Source organism: Heptranchias perlo, chromosome 8, assembly GCF_035084215.1.
Source record: "Heptranchias perlo isolate sHepPer1 chromosome 8, sHepPer1.hap1, whole genome shotgun sequence".
NCBI classification, from domain to species: domain Eukaryota; kingdom Metazoa; phylum Chordata; class Chondrichthyes; order Hexanchiformes; family Hexanchidae; genus Heptranchias; species Heptranchias perlo.
The window spans coordinates 2,261,440-2,280,849 of NC_090332.1; the positions used below are offsets into that span (position 1 = coordinate 2,261,440).

The following is a 19,410-nucleotide window of genomic DNA, read 5'->3' on the forward strand; positions in this document are numbered from 1 at the left end:
GACCCCTCCCCAGGTCCCAGTCCCACACCCACCCTCCTCTCCCTGACCCCTCCCCAGCTCCCAGTCCCCCCCCCTGACCCCTCCCCAGGTCCCAATCCCCCCCTGACCCCTCCCCAGGCCCCAGTCCCCCCCTCCCCCCGACCCCTCCCCAGGTCCCAGTCCCCCCCCTGACCCCTCCCCAGGTCCCAGTCCCCCCCCTGACCCCTCCCCAGGTCCCAGTCCCCCCCCTGACCCCTCCCCAGGTCCCAGTCCCCCCCCTGACCCCTCCCCAGGTCCCAGTCCCCCCCCCTGACCCCTCCCCAGGTCCCAGTCCCCTCCCCAGGTCCCAGTCCTCCCCCTGACCCCTCCCCAGGTCCCAGTCCCCCCCCCCTGACCCCTCCCCAGGTCCCAGTCCCCCCCCCCTGACCCCTCCCCAGGTCCCAGTCCTCCCCCTGACCCCTCCCCTGGCCCCAGTCCTCCCCCTGACCCCTCCCCTGGCCCCAGTCCTCCCCCCCTGACCCCTCCCCAGGTCCCAGTCCCCTCCCCAGGTCCCAGTCCTCCCCCTGACCCCTCCCCAGGTCCCAGTCCACCCCCCTCACCTTTCTATATTCCGCCTCCTCGTCCACGGTAATGATTTCGTGGTCCCCGTGCTCCCTGAGAGCGCAGACCCAACACATGCACCTGCGGTCGGTGCGGCAGTACGACTCCAGGGGCTTCCTGTGCTTGTGGCACCTCCTCTGAGCCAGGTCCCTGACCGGCTCGGTGAGGCGGTGGTCCCGGAACGCCGAGCTGTCCCGGTGTGGCCTCAGGTGCCCCTCGCAGTACGAGGTCAGGCAAACCAGGCAGGACTTGACTGCCTTCAGCTTACGGTCCTGGGGGCAGGAGTCGCAGGGCACGTCCTGGGGGGCAGCCAGGGTCTGAGAGCCGGGCCGGGGGTCGGTCTGGAGGAAATCCTCCACTATCTTAGACAGGACTGTGTTCTTGCCCAGCGAGGGTCGGGGGCTGAAGCATCTCCGGCAGTTTGGGCAGCTGTAGATGCCTGGACTCAGATGCTGGTGGTCCCAATTCTTCCTGATGCAGTCCTGGCAGAAGCTGTGGCCGCAGGGCAGGGTGGCGGGGTCCCTGAAGAAGTCCAGGCAGATGTTACAGCACAGGTTGTCCTCAGAGACGGTGAGAGTGGAGGTGGCCATTCCTCCCGTCCAGCTCCCCAGGAATCTCCCACAGCCCCGGCGCCCTGTTCAAAGCGCCAGACAACTGTCGGATTTCAAAGAAACTGAAAATGAAACTGACTCGGACTGCCCCTTATACCAGAACTTGGGTTATTTATAACGAAACCCCCCATCGTTTCCTCTCATGCCTCAACAGACCAGCCGACGTGTGCGGTTTTTTTTTCAAACTGCCTGCAGTGCAAGTGTCTTGTTTTAAAAGTGGAAACACCGACCCTCAATCTCGCCACCAAAAAATGCTCATTTCTCACAATTCGTGTGGTGAGCTGCAGAATGGACCTGCGGCATTTACACAAGCGTTTGTGTGTGTGTGAGTCTGTGTCTCTGTGTTTGTGTGTCTGTGTATGTTTGTGTTTGTGTGCGTTTGTGTCTTTGTGTGTCTGTGTGTCTGTATGTCTGTGTGTGTTTGTGTCTGTGTTTGTGTTTGTGTATGTTTGTGTCTGTGTCTGTGTCTGTGTTTGTGTATGTTTGTGTCTGTGTCTGTGTCTGTGTCTGTGTTTGTGTATGTTTGTGTGCGTTTGTGTGAAGTGTGCCTTTTCTTAAATAAAACCATAAGGAGACACTAGGTTGCCCCAGTGTCATAGAATCATAGCATGGCTACAGCACAGAAGGAGGCCATTTGGTCCATCGAGCCTGTGCTGGCTCTTTGTAAGAGCAATCCAGGTAGTCCCACTCCCCACTCTTTCCCCGTAGCCCTGCAAATTTTTCCCTTCAAGTATTTATCCAATTCCTTTTTGAAAGCCATGATTGAATCTGCTTCCATCGCCCTATTTTTTATTCACTCATGGGATGTGGGCATCGCTGGCGAGGCCGGCATTTATTGCCCATCCCTAATTGCCTCTTGAGAAGGTGGTGGTGAGCCGCCTTCTTGAACCATTGCAGTCCGTGAAGATTCTCCCACAGCGCTGTTAGGAAGGGAGTTCCAGGATTTTGACCCAGTGACGATGAAGGAACGGCGATATATTTCCAAGTCGGGATGGTGTGTGACTTGGAGGGGAACGTGCAGGTTGGTGTTGTTCCCATGTGCCTGCTGCTCTTGTCCTTCTAGGTGGTAGAGGTCGCAGGTTCGGGAGGTGCTGTCGAAGAAGCCTTGGCGAGTTGCTGCAGTGCATCCTGTGGATGGTACACACTGCAGCCACGGTGCGCCGGTGGTGAAGGGAGTGAATGTTTAGGGTGGTGGATGGGGTGCCAATCAAGCGGGCTGCTTTGTCCTGGATGGTGTCGAGCTTCTTGAGTGTTGTTGGAGCTGCACTCATCCAGGCAAGTGGAGAGTATTCCATCACACTCCTGACTTGTGCCTTGTAGATGGTGGAAAGGCTTTGGGGAGTCAGGAGGTGAGTCACTCGCCGCAGAATACCCAGCCTCAGACCTGCTCTTTATGTGGCAGGTCCAGTTAAGTTTCTGATCAATGGTGACCCCCAGGATGTTGATGGTGGGGGATTCGGCGATGGTAATGCCGTTGAATGTCAAGGAGAGGTGGTTAGACTCTCTCTTGTTGGAGATGATCATTGCCTCCGACTTGTCTGGTGCGAATGTTATTTGCAAGCTTATGACAGCATTCGAAAACAGGTCCAACTTGAACTAAAGATTATGTGTGACACCTTTCATGCGTTGACAGCACCTCCCAAACCCACGACCTCTACCACCTAGAAGGACAAGGGCAGCAGGCACATGGGAACAACACCACCTGCATGTTCCCCTCCAAGTCACACACCATCCCGACTTGGAAATATATTGCCGTTCCTTCATCGTCGCTGGGTCAAAATCCTGGAACTCCCTTCCTAACAGCACTGTGGGAGAACCTTCACCACACGGACTGCAGCGGTTCAAGAAGGCGGCTCATCACCACCTTAGAGAGTCATAGAGTTATACAGCACGGATAGAGGCCCTTCGGCCCATCGTGTCCGCGCCGGCCATCAGCCCTGTCTACTCTAATCCCATACTCTAATCCCATACTCCAGCATTTGGTCCGTAGCCTTGTATGCTATGGCATTTCAAGTGCTCATCCAAATGCTTCTTGAATGTCTCAAGAGCAATTAGGGATGGGCAATAAATGCCGGCCTCACCAGCGACGCCCACATTCCGTGAATGAATTTTAAAAAAGATGCTTTCCTGAAAGACAACTGGATCCTCTAACTGCAGCTCATGCGTGATTGCAGCGTTGCAGTTAGATGGCCCCTCCAGATATGAGGACACTGTGCAAGGTGTTTGGTGCATTCTGTGACATTTGTATAAAATCTTAGCGCTCAGATACCAGCCGTCCTTCACAAACAAGACCCAGATATTCCAATCCCAGGACTCCCCAGCCAATAAATGCCAGCAGTGTCCTCCACTGCCATCACCGCATCCTGATGCTCACCTATGGAGGTCAATACGCTAGTGTAACCTCCAAAATCTGACCATTCAAATCTCCTGGCTTGGCAGTACCATGCTGGTGCTTGTAATGGGTGACGGGAGTGACACTGGTTGCTGGAAGGACTCAAATTATAACTGCAGCGAGAATTTTGATGACTGTACACTCAGCCTGTGGTCAGAGATGTAAAAAGTTACTGTTATAAGGAAGTTAGAAGGGCATCAGATATGTCGACTCTTCGGAATACGATGATGCGCAGAATAACCACGACAGGGAAATTCTAGTCATTGTATCTCTTGAATGGGGAATATGATAATTACTGAATGAGTCACAGGCTGGAATCTAATCGAGGGGTTCAGATGGTTTATATATAGAATAATGGATACCCGGGAGTGAGTTACAGCCTGGAATCTAATCGAGGGATTCAGGGGGTTTATATATAGAATAACAGATACCCAGGAGTGAGTTACAGACTGAAATCTAATCGAGGGGTCCGGGGGGTTTATATATAGAATAATGGATATCTGGGAGTGAGTTACAGACTGGAATCTAATCGAGGGGTTCAGGGGGTTTATATATAGAATAATGGATATCTGGGAGTGAGTTACAGACTGGAATCTAATCGAGGGGTTCAGGTGGTTTATATATAGAATAATGGATATCTGGGAGTGAGTTACTGGCTGGAATCTAATCAAGGGGTTCAGGGGGTTTATATATAGAATAATGGAGTGAAGTATTAATGGATTACTCACTCTACCTTTACTTGGGTTTGAGCCAGATGACAGCTTACCCTCTCTGCTGCCTGTGGGGGATTTATGCGTAATGTACTTGGGCAATTTCAAATCAGTTCCTCATATAAACTAACTTACATAATTCACAACAGCTGACAAACAGCTTTCAACAAGCTGAGGCTGCAACAAAAAAGCGGAGAATTCATAAGGCAACGTGCAACTAAAAACATTGCTGAATAAAGCTTCATGACAGAGGACACTGTTTCACAGTGATTGGATATTTTAATTGCTTTTCATTACATTGGATTTCAGGAATTTTATTCGTGTTATTGCATCACATTCTGTGACTTAGTTTGTTTTTCTGTGAAAGCTGAAACCCAGTGATTTCACCTAGAACAGGCGAAAATAATTAGTTATACTTGGGAATGCAGTGAGACATGAGCTGACATCAGCTGGAGCAATATCAATAAAACAGCTGTTACAGGGGGAAAAAACACGGGTCATAAAACTTTTGAAAGGGATGGTGAGTTCTGATGGAGCAACATTTATATTCTATTGGGGGGCCCAGGGTCATGCTGCCCCCAAGGAAATGTTAAGACTTTTTTGTACTTTCTGGCATTCTGATGTGTGCGGTGATTCAGTTTTTGAAGGCGGATTGATGGTGAGTAGAATGCATTAGATCCACAGGTGAGTCTAGCAACAACCTGTGAAAATAATTAATTTCAGCGATGCCCAGAGCAGGTAAACCGAGATCATCCCTTACAATTCAATTCAATGCAGCGTGGATGAAGATATCAAATCGGATGGGTGATAGTGGACAATCTGGTCAGACTCCACTTTTGAGTGAGATAGATTGTAGTGAGTCTCCCATTCATCTTCGCGCAGATCTTGGGAGCTAGAATAGATAAATCCAAGAGTTGGCCACATCCTCCCAAAGCTTCCAGCTTCTCCATGACGGGAGGACGAGGCATGAAGCTGAAAGCCTCGCAACAAGCGGTGTACATGTTCCCCACGCAACAAGCGGTGTACATGTTCCCCTCGCAACAAGCGGTGTACATGTTCCCCTCGCAACAAGCGGTGTACATGATCCCCTCGCAACAAGCGGTGTACATGATCCCCTCGCAACAAGCGGTGTACATGTTCCCCACACAAGCGGTGTACATGTTCCCCTCGCAACAAGCGGTGTACATGTTCCCCACACAAGCGGTGTACATGTTCCCCACACAAGCGGTGTACATGTTCCCCACACAACAAGCGGTGTACATGTTCCCCTCGCAACAAGCGGTGTACATGTTCCCCACGCAACAAGCGGTGTACATGTTCCCCACGCAACAAGCGGTGTACATGTTCCCCTCGCAACAAGCGGTGTACATGTTCCCCACGCAACAAGCGGTGTACATGTTCCCCTCGCAACAAGCGGTGTACATGTTCCCCACGCAACAAGCGGTGTACATGTTCCCCTCGCAACAAGCGGTGTACATGTTCCCCACGCAACAAGCGGTGTACATGTTCCCCTCGCAACAAGCGGTGTACATGTTCCCCTCGCAACAAGCGGTGTACATGTTCCCCTCGCAACAAGCGGTGTACATAAGAACATAAGAACATAAGAAATTGGAGCAGGAGTAGGCCAATCGGCCCCTCGAGCCTGCTCCGCCATTCAATAAGATCATGGCTGATCTGATCCCAACCACAAATCTAAAGAACACAAGAAGTCGGAGCAGGACCCGGCCACATAGCCCCTGGGCCCTCTCCGCCACCCACAGGGCATTGACCGATCCGAACTCAGCTTCATGTCCAATTTCCTGCCCGCTCCCCATAACCCCTAATTCCCTTTACTTCTAGGAAACTGTCTATTTCTGTTTTAAATTTATCTAATGATGTAGCTTCCACAGCTTCCTGGGGCAGCAAATTCCACAGACCTACCACCCTCTGAGTGAAGAAGTTTCTCCTCATCTCAGTTTTGAAAGAGCAGCCCCTTATTCTAAGATTATGCCCCCTAGTTCTAGTTTCACCCATCTTTGGGAACATCCTTACTGCATCCACCCGATCAAGACCCTTCACAATCTTATATGTTTCAATAAGATCGCCTCTCATTCTTCTGAACTCCAATGAGTAGAGTCCCAATCTACTCAACCTCTCCTCATATGTCCGCCCCCTCATCCCTGGGATTAACCGAGTGAACCTTCTTTGTACTGCCTCGAGAGCAAGTATGTCTTTTCTTAAGTATGGAGACCAAAACTGTATGCAGTATTCCAGGTGCGGTCTCACCAATACCTTATATAACTGCAGCAATACCTCCTTGTTTTTATATTCTATCCCCCTAGCAATAAAAGCCAACATTCCGTTGGCTTTCTTGATCACCTGCTGCACCTGCATACCAACTTTTTGATTTTCTTGCACTAGGACCCCCAGATCCCTTTGTACTGCAGTACTTTCCAGTCTCTCGCCATTAAGAAAATAACTTGCTCTCTGATTTTTCCTGCCAAAGTGCATAACCTCACATTTTCCAATATTATATTGCATCTGCCAAATCTCCGCCCACTCACCCAGCCTGTCTATATCCCCTTGCAGGTTTTTTATGTCCTCCTCACTCTCTACTTTCCCTCCCATCTTTGTATCATCTGCAAATTTTGATATGTTGCACTCGGTCCCCTCCTCCAAATCGTTAATATAGATTGTAAAGAGTTGGGGACCCAGCACCGACCCCTGTGGAACACCACTGGTTACTGGTTGCCAGTCCGAAAATGAACCATTTATCCCAACTCTCTGCTTCCTGTTTGATAACCAATCCTCCACCCATGCCAGAATATTACCCCCAATCCCGTGATTTTTTATCTTAAGTAATAATCTTTTATGTGGCACCTTGTCGAATGCCTTCTGGAAGTCTAAATACACTACGTCCACTGGTTCCCCTTTATCCACCCTATACGTTATATCCTCGAAGAACTCAAGCAAATTTGTCAGACATGACTTCCCCTTCATAAAGCCATGCTGACTTTGTCCTATTAAATTATGCTTATCTAAATGTTCCGTTACTGTCTCCTTAATAATAGACTCCAAAATTTTACCCACCACAGATGTTAAGCTAACTGGCCTATAATTTCCAGCCTTCTGCCTACTACCCTTTTTAAATAACGGTGTTACATTAGCAGTTTTCCAATCTGCCGGGACCTCTCCTGAGTCCAGGGAATTTTGGAAAACTATCACCAAAGCATCCACAATCCCTACTGCCACTTCCCTCAAGACCCTAGGATGGAAGCCATCAGGTCCAGGGGATTTATCCGCCTTGAGTCCCATTATTTTACTGAGTACCATCTCTTGAGTGATTTTAATCGTATTTAGCTCCTCCCCCCCGAGAGTCCCCTGTTTGTCCAGTGTTGGGATATTCTTAGTGTCCTCTACTGTAAAGACTGAAACAAAATATTTGTTCAGCATTTTTGCCATCTCCATGTTTCCCACCATTAATTTCCCGGTCTCATCCTCTAAGGGACCTATGTTTGCCTTAGCCACCCTTTTTCTTTTTATATAACTATAGAAACTCTTGCTATCTGTTTTTATATTTTTTGCTAATTTCTTTTCATAATCTAACTTCCCTTTCTTAATCAATCCTTTAGTTACTTTTTGCTGTCTTTTGAAGAATTCCCAATCTTCTATCCTCCCACTAAGTTTGGCTACCTTATATGTCCTTGTTTTTAGTCGGATACTATCCTTGATTTCTTTACTTAGCCACGGGTGGCTGTCATTTCTTTTACACCCTTTTTTCCTCAGTGGAATATATTTATTTTGAAAGTTGTAAAATAACTCCCTAAATGAACACCACTGCTCATGTACCGTCTTACCCTTTAATCTATTTTCCCAGTCCACTTTAATCAATTCCGCTCTCATACCATCATAGTCTCCTTTATTCAAGCTCAGTACGCTTGTTTGAGAATCAACCTTCTCACCCTCTAATTGGATATGGAATTCAACCATGTTGTGGTCACTCATTCCAAGGGGATCCTTAACTAGGACATTATTAATTAATCCTGACTCATTACACAGGACCAGGTCCAAGGTTGCCTGCCCCCTTGTAGGATCAGTTACATACTGCTCAAGAAATCCATCCCTGATGCACTCAATGAACTCGTCCTCAAGGCTGCTCTGCCCAATTTGATTTGTCCAGTTAATATGATAATTAAAATCCCCCATAATTATGGCTGTTCCCTTATTACATGCCCCGACTATCTCCTGATTAATACTTCTTCCAGCAGAGTTGCAACTATTAGGAGGCCTATATACTACGCCCACTAATGTTTTTTTTCCCTTATTATTCCTTATCTCCACCCAAACTGTTTCATTATCTTGATGCTTTGTCCCAATATCATTTCTCTGTATTACAGTGATTCCTTCCTTTATTAACATAGCCACCCCACCTCCCCTTCCTTCCTGCCTGTCCTTCCTGATTGTTAAATACCCTGGCATATTTAATTCCCAGTCGTTGTCACCCTGCAGCCATGTTTCTGTAATGGCCACAAGATCATACCCATACGTAGTTATTTGTGCCGTTAACTCGTCCATTTTATTACGAATGCTACGTGCATTCAGATAAAGAACTTTCAAATCTGTTTTGTGACGCTTAGTTCCTGCTTTTTCCTTTTTTAACACTTTACCTATTACTCCATACCTTCTGTCCCTTCCTGTTACGCTTTCCTCTCTCTCCCTGCTCAGGTTCCCAACCCCCTGCCACTTTAGTTTAAACCCTCCCCAACAGCACTAGCAAACACTCCTCCTAGGACAGCGGTCCCGGCCCTGCCCAGGTGCAGACCGTCCGGTTTGTACTGGTCCCACCTCCCCCAGAACCGTTTCCAGTGTCCCAGGAATTTGAATCCCTCCCCCTTGCACCATTCCTCTAGCCACGTATTCATTTGAAATATCCTCCTATTTCTACTCTGACTAGCACGTGGCACTGGCAGCAATCCTGAGATTACTACCTTTGAGGTCCTATTTTTTAATTTACCTCCTAACTCCCTATGTTCCCCTGGCGCTGTACAACATTCTGCAATCTCATAAACCCACAATCTGTCACACACATTGTTCACAAGAGCAGAATACAGGCTGGATACAATATAAACCATTTGAACCCTTGGTGTGACACTGCCCTGTGACACATTCCTCTCTGTGTGTTATCCTGTATACAATGGGCGGTAAATTGCTCGGAGCAGTGAACCAGCAATGTTTGCCGCTCCATAGATTTGTACCCACACACTAACTTAGCGTGGTCTTTAATGCGGGCACTTTCTCTAATAGGAAGCGGAGACGAGGCCAGCGTTAGCCCCAACAAAGTTCGGACCCACGAGAGATCGACAGGCCTCAATCTCTCCACTCGACCAGTCAGATTGCAGCATCCTTGAAAAGCCGCGAAGGGTCAAAACAAGCTGCCACGTAAAAACCAGGAAGTGAAAACTGCAACAATCAAATCACTCGTAATGGAAGCAGTTATAGACAGCAAAAAAAGATGGTAAGAAATAATCAAATTAAATAAAAGAGACAGAAGGAAAAAGTAAAAAGAAACATTTTTTTCAATTTAAAGAAAACATTTTTAATGACCAAAAACTATTAAAGTAAGGAGTAATGAGAGTCCACATTTTTAAAAGTTAATTTTTAGTTGTTTGGCTATCATTAAGACTTACCACGCTGTTAAAATTTAGTTAAACCTGGTATTTTTAAGCGGACCTGTTTTGTGGCGATATTAGTTAATTTCCAGCTGGGCAAAAGAGCAAGTTGGTGCAGGTCCCTTGATTCTGCTGATTGCAGCTGGCGATATCCCTTTAAGTCGAAGCTGGCAGATCGCCGGGCGAACCAGGAAGAGCAAATTCCGGATTTCCGTGTTTGTCTGCACGTGTGTGAACACCAAAATTTGCTCTTTCATTTGGCCACTAACAACGGTGAGCGCTGTTGAGCTCACTTTTTTTAAAAAGCAATTTCTGGCTCATTATAAACCATCTGAACCCCTCGATGTGACACTACCCTGTGACATACCCCTTGCTGTGTGTTATCCCGTACACAATATAAACCAACTGAACCCTCCGATGTGTCATACTATAGCTAAGAACATAAGAAATAGGAGCAGGAGTAGGCCGTACGGCCCCTCAAGTCTGCTGCATTGTTCAATAAGATCATGGCTGATCTTCAACCTCAACTCCACTTTCCCGCCTGATCCCCATATCCCCTGATCCCCTTAGATTTCAAAAATCTATTGATCTCAGCCTTGAATATACTCAACGACTGAGCATCCACAGCCCTCTGGGGTAGAGAATTCCAAAGATTCACAACCCTCTGAGTGAAGAACATCCAAATTAAGAGCAGGAGTAGGCCATTCGGCCCCTCGAGCTTGCTCTGCCATTTGATAAGATCATGGCTGATCTGATTGTGACCTCAACCCTACTTTCCCATCTACCTACTATAACCTTTGATTCCCTTGTTAATCAGGAATCTAACTCAGCCTTAAAAATATTCAATGACCCTGACTCCACCGCTCTCTGGGGAAGGGAGTTCCACAGACTCACGACCCTCTGAGAGAAAAAAATTCTCCTCATCTCCGTCTTAAATGGGAGAACCGTTATTTTTAAACTGTGGCCCCTGGTTCTAGTGTCTCTCACAAGGGGAAACATCCTCTCAGCATCTACCCCTTCTAGTCCCCTCAGGATTTTATATGTTTCAATAAGATCACCTCTCATTCTTCTAAACTCCAGTGTATACAGGCCCAACCTGTCCAACCTTTCCTCATAAGATAACCCCCTCATCCCAGGAATCAGTTGAGTGAACCTTCTCTGAACCGCCTCCAAAACCAATTATGTCCTTTCTTAAATAAGGAGACCAAAACTGCACACAGTATTCCAGATTATGGTCTCACCATTGCCCTGTACAATTGTAGCAAAACATCTCTACTTTTATATTCCATTCCCCTTGCAATAAATGACAGCATTCCATTTGCCTTCCTTATCATTTGCTGTACCTGCATACTAACCTTTTGTGATTCATGTACTGGGACACCCAGATCCCTCTGTACCTCAGAGTTCTGTAATCTCTCTCCATTTAAATAATATACTGCTTTTCTATTCCTCCTGCCAAAGTGGACACGTTCACATTTTCCCACATTATACGCCATCTGCCAACTTTTTGCCCACTCACTTAACCTATCTATATCCCTTTGCAGACTCCTTATGTCCTCTTCACAACTTACTTTCCTACCTACCTTTGTGTCATGAGCAAATTTAGCAACCATACATTCGGTCCCTTCATCTAAATCATTGATTATAGATTGTAAATAGTTGAGGCCCAAGTACTGATCTCTGTGGCACTCCACTCATTACATATTGCCAACCTGAAAATGACCCATTTATGCCTACTCTGTTTCCTGTTAGCTAACCCATCCTTTATCCATGCGAATGTGTTACCCCCTACACCATGAGCCCTTATTTTGTGTAGTAGCCTTTGATGTGGCACCTTGTCAAATGCCTTCTGGAAATCCAAGAACACTACATCCACAGCATCCCCTTTATCCACGTTGCTTGTTACTTCCTCAAAGAATTCTAATAAATTAGTCAAACACAATTTCCCTTTCACAAAGCCGTGTTGACTCTGGCTGATTGCATTGAGATTTTCTAAGTGCCCTGCTATAACCTCCTTAATAATAGATTCTAGCATTTTCCCTATGACAGATGTTAAGGTAACTGGCCTGTAGTTTCCTACTTTCTGTCTCCCTCCTTTCTTGAATAGGAGTTACAGTCACTATTTTCCAATCTGAAGGGACCCTTCCAGGATCGAGGGAATTTTGGAAATTTAGTATCAATGCATCGACTATCTCTGCAGCCACTTCTTTTAAGACCCTGGGATGAAGGACCTGGGGACTTGTCGGCTTTTAGTTCTAATATTTTTTTCAGAACCCTTTCCCTGGTGATTGTAAATGTTTTAAGTTCCTCCTGCCCGATTCACAATTATTTCTGTCACGTTATTTGTATCCTCTGCAGTGAAGACGGACGCAAAATATCAGATAAGGCGGAGAATAAGGAAATGGCGGATCAATTCATCTGCAATTTCCTTATTCTCCATTATTAGCTCCCTAGACTCACCTTCTAGAGGACCAACGCTCACTTTACTTACTTTTTTCCCATCTTAAATACCTGTAGAAACTCTTACTATCTGTTTTAATATTTCTAATGAGCTTTCTCTCGTACTCTACTTTCTCCCTCATTATTATTCTTTCAGTCATTCTTTGCTGTTTTTTTTATATTCTGTCCAATCATCTGACCTGTCACTAATGCTTTTTCTTTAAATTTGACACCATCTTTAACTTCCTTAGTTAGCCACAGTGCTACATCCTTCCCCTGGAGTCTTTCTTTCTTACTGGAATGTATCTTTGCGGAGTGTTATTAAATATTTGCCACTGCACCTCTACTGACCAATCCCTTAACCTAATTTCCCAGTTCACTTTAGCCAGCTCTGTCTTCATGCCCTCATAATTGCCCTGATTTAAGTTTAAAACATTAGACTTAGACCTACTCTTCTCTCCCTCAAACTGAATGCAAAGTTCAATCATATTGTGATCACTGCTACCTGGAGGCTCCTTTACAATGAGGTCATTAATTAATCCTGGCTCATTACACATTACCAGATCTAGAATAGCCTGCTCTCTTGTTGGCTCTAGAACATGCTGCTCTAAGAAACTGTCCTGAAAGCACTCTATGACCTCATCTTCCAGGCTACCTTTGCCAATCAGATTCTTCCAATCTATATGTAGATTAAAATCACCCATGATTATCGCTGTTCCTTTCTCACAAGCCCCCATTATTTCTTCCTGTAAACCGTGTCCTACAGTGTGGTTACTGTTACGGGGCATATGAACTACTCCCATAAGTGACTTCTTGCCTTTACTATTTCTTATCTCTACCCAAACTGATTCTTTATCTTGGTCTTTAGAACTAAGGTCATTTCTCTCTATTATACTCACATCATCCTTAATTATCAGAGCGACCCCTCCACCTTCTCCTAGATTCCTGTCCTTCCGAAATGTCAAGTACCCTTGAATATTCAGGTTCCAACCTTTGGAAATTCCTCCTCATTTCAGTCCTAAATGTCCGACTCCTTATCCTGAGACTACACCCCGAAGTTCTAGACTCTCCAGCCAGGGGAAACAGCCTCTCAGCATCTACCCTGTCAAGCCCTCTCAGAATCTTATATATTTCAATGAGATCACCTCTCAGTCTTCTAAACTCCAGAGAGTATAGGCCCATTCTACTCAACCTCTCCTCATAGGAAAACATTCTCATTCCAGGAATTAATCCAGTGAACCTTCGTTGCACCACCTCTAAGGCAAGTATATCCTTCCTTAGATAAGGAGACCAAAACTGTACACAGTACTCCAGGTGTGGTCTCACTAAGGCCCTGTACAATTATAGCAAGACTTGCTATTCTTGTACTCCAACCCACTTGCAATAAAGGCCAACATATCATTTGCCTTCCTAATTGCTCGTTGTACCTGCCTGTTAACTTTTTGTGTTTTGTGTACGAGGACGTCCAAATCCCTCTGAACACCAACATTTAATAGTTTCTCACCATTTAAAAAAAAATTCTGTTTTTCTATTCTTCCTACCAAAGTGAATAACCTCACAATTCCCCACATTATACTCCATCTGCTTTGTATCGTCAGCAAACTTGGATACATTACGCTCAGTCCTTTCATCTAAGTCATTAATATAGATTGTAAATAGCTGAGGCCCAATCCTTGCGGCACCCCACTAGTTACAGCCTGCCAACCCGAAAATGACCCGTTTATCCCTACTCTCTGTTTTCTGTCCGTTAACCAATCCTCTATCCATGCTAATATATTACCCCCAATCCCATGACCCCTTATCTTGTGTAATAACCTTATATGTGGCACCTTGTTGAATGCCTTTTGAAAATCCACGGGTTCCCCTTTATCTACCCTGCTAGTTATATCCTCAAAAAACTCTAATAGATTTGTCAAACACAATTTCCCTTTCATAAAATCATGTTGACTCTGCCCACATAGAATGTACAGAAACAGGCCATTCGGCCCAACTGGTCTATGCTGGTATTTATGCTCCACAGGAGCCTCCTCCCTCCCTACTTCATCTCACCCTATCAGCATATCCTTCTATTCCTTTCTCCCTCATGTGTTTATCCAGCTTCCCCTTAATTGCATCTATGCTAATCACCTCAACTACTGCTTGTGGTAACGAGTTCCCCATTCTAACATCTTTCTGGGTAAAGAATTTTCTCCTGAATTCCCTATTGGATTTGTTAGAGACTATCTTATATTTATGGCCCCTAGTTTTGGTCTCCCCCACAAGTGGAAACATCTTCTCTACGTTTACCCTATCAAACCCCTTTATAATTTTAAAGACCTCCAGTAGGTCACCCCTCAGTTTTCTCTTTTCTAGAGATAAAAGCCCCAGCCTGTCCAGTCTTTCCTGATAGTTGAAAAGACCTACTGGTTGTGGGCTGAGTACTCCTGCTCCTCCTGGCTCCACAGATACTGTTTAAAAAAAAACAAAATTTGCCACCCACCTGTCGTTGGCAGCCATGAGGGGCCGCTGATGAATCCTGAGCGGGATATGCCCGACACTTGCCCTGCTTATCGCTGACAAACCTCTCGATGGGGTCCTTCCACCAGCGTTAGGTCCCCAAGTTCCATATTTTAGGGGCCTAACGCCTGTCATAGAATCATAGAAAATTTACGGCACAGAAGGAGGCCATTCGGCCCATCGTGTCCACGCCTGGTGAGATACGAGCCACCCAGCCTAATCCCACTTCCCCGCACTTGGTCCGTAGCCCCACAGGTCACGGCTCTTCAGGTGCACATCCAGGTATTTTTTAAATGAGTTGAGGGTTTCTGTCTCTACCTCCCTCTCAGGCAGTGAGTTCCAGACCCCCACCACCCTCTGGGTGAAAAAAAAAATCCTAATTTCCACTCTAATCCTTCTACCAATCACTTTAAATCTATGCCCCCTGGTTATTGACCCCTCCGCTAAGGGAAATAGGTCCTCCCTATCCTCTCTATCTGGGCCCCTCATAATTTTATACACCTCAATTAAATCTCCCCTCAGCCTCTTCTGTTCCAAGGAAAACACCCCCAGCCTATCCAATCTGTCATCATAGCTAAAATTCTCCAGTCCTGGCAACATCCTCGTAAATCTCCTCTGTACCCTCTCTAGTGCAATCACATCCTTCCTGTAATGGGGTGACCAGAACTGTACTCAGTACTCAAGCTGTGGCCTAACTAGTGTTTTATACAGTTCCAGCATAACATCCCTGCTCTTATATTCTATGCCTCAGCTAATAAAGGAAAGTATCCCGTATGCCTTCTTAACCACCTTATCTACCTGTCCTGCTACCTTCAGGGATCTGTGGACATGCACTCCAAAGTCCCTCACTTCGTATACACCTCTCCGTATCAGAGCGGAGCTACAGGCGGGAGCGGACCTGGGAGAGAGTGCAGGACTCGGAGACTACTAAAGGCCCAGGCTCGAAGGCCGACCCGCACTCTGAGCGGAGCTACAGGCGGGAGCGGGCCTGGGAGAGAGCGCAGGACTCGGAGACTACTAAAGGCCCAGGCTCGAGGGCCTACCCGCACTCGGAGCGGAGCTACAGGCGGGAGCGGACCTGGGAGAGAGTGCGGGACTCGGAGACTACTAAAGGCCCAGGCTCGAAGGCCGACCCGCACTCGGAGCGGCAGAGAGGCAATTGGTGAAAAAACAAGGAGTGACGTCACTCCAGGTCGGTGATTGGCTGGTGAGCATTAGTTTTTTTTCTCTGAGTTAGGAAATTGGGTAAAATTGAATTAAAAGCTAGAATCGTAAAACTACTAGCTCATTAAAATTAAAGCTTAAACTACTTAACTAGAGTAATATAACCAAAAATAACCGTATTTGAGGCTTAATTTGTTTTTGCTTGGCAGGGCAGCTCAGACCCGTTGAATGCACGACCTGTGCCACGTGGGAACTCCAGGACGCTTCCCGTGTCCTGGACAACCACAGGTGCAGGAAGTGTCGTCAGCTGGAGGAGCTCGAGCTCGGGTTTCGGACCTTGAGCAGCGGCTGGCGTCACTGCGGTGCATCCGCGAGGCAGAGAGCTACGTGGATAGCAGGTTTCAGGAGGTGGTCACCCCGCAGATTAAGAGAGTGCAGGCAGAGAGGGACTGGGTGACCGCCAGACAGACAAGGAGGACCAGGAGGGTAGTGCAGGAGTCCCCTGAGGGCATCTCACTTTCCAACCAGTGTTCAGTTCTGGGTACTAGTGGGGCGGGGGGGGGGAGGGTTCCTCTGGGGAGTGCAGCCAGAGCCAAGACCACAGCACCATGGGTGGCTCAGCTGTACAGGCGGGGAGGAGGAGAAAGGTCGAGAGAGCAATAGTGATAGGGGATTCCATGGTTAGGGGAGCAGACAGGCGTTTCTGTGGCCGCAAACGTGATTCCAGGATGGTATGTTACCTCCCTGGTGCCAGGGTCATGGATGTCACTGAGCAGCTGCAGGACATTCTGAAGGGGGAGGGTGAACAGCCAGAGGTCATGGATAATATCAGTACCAACAACATAGGTAAAAAGAGGGATGAGGTCCTGCCAGGTGAATTTAAGGAGTTCGGAAATAAATTAAAAAGCAGGACCTCAAAGGTAATGATCTCAGGATTACTCCCAGTGCCACGTGCTGGTGTGTATAGGAACAGGAGAATAGACCAGGTGAATGCGTGGCTGCAGGGATGGTGCAGGAGGGAGGGATTTAGATTCCTGAGGAATTGGGACCTGTACAAGCCGGATGGGTTGCACCTCAACAGATCCGGGACTAATATCCTCGCGGGGGTGTTTGCTGGTGCTATTGGGGAAGGTTTAAACTAGAGTGGCAGGGGGATGGGAACGTGAGCAGGGAGTCAGAAGGGAGTAAAGTTGAGAGCAGCAAGAGAGGGGAAGACCCAGGGGAAATTTACAATACAAATAGTACAAACAGTTGTTCAAGAACAAGTGAAAGGGAAAAGCGTAGAGCAGCAGAAAGAAAGTGTACTTTAGGCACTACAGATAAAGTGAAAACTAGAAGGTGTAAGGCGATTAACCCAGCATCAAAGCTGAAGGTCAGGCTAGGGTGTGTGGCCCAACTAAGAGTTCTATATACAAATGCACGGAGTATAAGGAATAAATTAAATGAACTACAAGTTCAAATTCAAATTGGAGGGAATGACATGATAGCTATTACTTTAATGTTGGCTGCCAGTCTATTCTCATACGCTCTCTTTGTCCCTCTTATTTCCTTTTTCACTTCTCCTCTGAACTTTCTATATTCAGCCTGGTTCTCACATGTAATATCTGTCATATGCCCCTTTTTTCTGCTTCATCTTACTCTCTATCTCTTTCGTCATCCAGGGAGCTCTGGCTTTAGTTGCCCTACCTTTCCCCCTCATGGGAATGTACCTAGACTGTACCTGATCCATCTCCTCTTTAAAGGCCGCCCACTGTTCGATTACAATTTTGTCCGCCAATCTTTGATTCCAATTTACCCGGACCAGATCTGTTCTCATCCTACTGAAATTAGCCCTCCTTCAATTAAGTAATTTTGCTCAATATTGCTCCTTGTCCTTTTCTATAACTAATCTAAACCTTATGATACTATGGTCACTGTTCCCTAAATGTTCCCCCACTGACAATTGCTCCACTTGACCCACCTCATTCCCTAGAACCAAGTCCAGCAATGCCTCCTTCCTCATCGGGCCGGAAACAAGAAAGTTCTTCTGAACACACTTCAGAAATTCCTCCCCCTCTTTGCCCTTTACACTATTACAGTCCCAGTCTATATTAGGATAGTTGAAGTCCCTCATTATCACTGCTCTATAGTTCTTGAACCTCTCTGTAATTTGCCTGCAAATTTGCTCCTCTATATCCTTCCCACTAGTTGGTGGCCTATAGAATACACCCAGTAGTGTAATGGAACCTCGATTGTTTCTTAACTCTAACCAAATAGATTCTGTCCTTGACCCCTCCAGGACATCCTCTCTCTCCAGCACTAGAATATTCTCCTTAATCAATACGACCAGTCATCACTAACCACCACCACCCCCCCTCCTTTCTTTCCTTCCCTATCTTCCCTGAACACCTTGCATCCAGGAATATTTAGTACCCTATCCTGCCCTTTTTTAAGCCAGGTCTCTGTTATCGCCACTACATCATATTCCCATGTGACTATCCTGCAGCTCACCAACCTTATTCACAACACTTCATGCATTTACACACTTGCACTCTGAACCTATCTTAGACCTTCTCGTATTCTCTCTTAGTCTGATCCCACCTAATGCTGCACTATTTTTTATTCTAGTGCTATGTCTCCCAATCCTTTGTGCACCTTGTTTCTCCTTCGTAATGCTACATCCTGGTGCCCACCCCCCTGCCAAATTAGTTTAAACCCCCCACCAGTGAACCTCCCCGTGAGGACACTGGTCCCAGCTCTGTTGAGGTGCAACCCCATCCGTCTTTAACAGGTCCCTCCTGCCCCAGAATTGGTCTCAATGCCCCAAGAATCTGAAGCCCACCCTATTGCATCATGTCTCCAGCCACGCATTAACCTACCTTATCTTCCTATTTCTGTACTCACTAGCGCGTGGCACTGGGAGTAATCCGGGGATTACTGTCTTTGAGGTCCTGCTTTTTAAACTTCTTCCCTAGCTCCTGAAACTCCAGTCGCAGAACCTCATCTCTTTTCTTTCCTATGTCGTTGGTACCCACATAGACCATGACTTCTGTCTGTTCCCCTCCCCCCGCGCGCCCTGCAGAATGTTATGCACCCAGGAGGATGATAGATGGATAGATAGCTCTGGTACCCAACATGCCCAGATCCTCACATCCAGGAAATAGATGGATGGATAGATAGCTTGCTACTGCATACAACTGAACAGAAAAACATCCCAGAAGCTCACATGCTACTCGAGGGAGCTTTAACCTCCATGTAACCTGTTATGTGGCAGTGTTTGATGAGGCAACAGGCAGGGAGCTTTCTCATACAGGAGGAAAAGGCAATTTTTCCACAATGATTGGGGAGCTTTATATTTTGCTCAATGCAGACCATTGACAAATAAGCTCAGG

General features: G+C 46.7%; 1 protein-coding gene across 1 annotated transcript in view; it reads right to left on the minus strand.

Moving 5' to 3' along the window:
• LOC137324288 (tripartite motif-containing protein 16-like) overlaps window positions 1-19,410 on the minus strand; it is a 77,738-nt gene that overhangs the window by 23,911 nt on the left and 34,417 nt on the right. Inside the window, exons 5-8 of the mRNA XM_067988429.1 lie at window positions 5,093-5,184; window positions 4,428-4,469; window positions 3,272-3,467; window positions 579-1,213 (exon numbers count right to left, since the gene is read on the minus strand). Of these exons, the coding sequence (XP_067844530.1) occupies window positions 579-1,213; window positions 3,272-3,467; window positions 4,428-4,469; window positions 5,093-5,184 (965 nt within the window). The remainder of the gene's footprint in view (window positions 1-578; window positions 1,214-3,271; window positions 3,468-4,427; window positions 4,470-5,092; window positions 5,185-19,410) is intronic.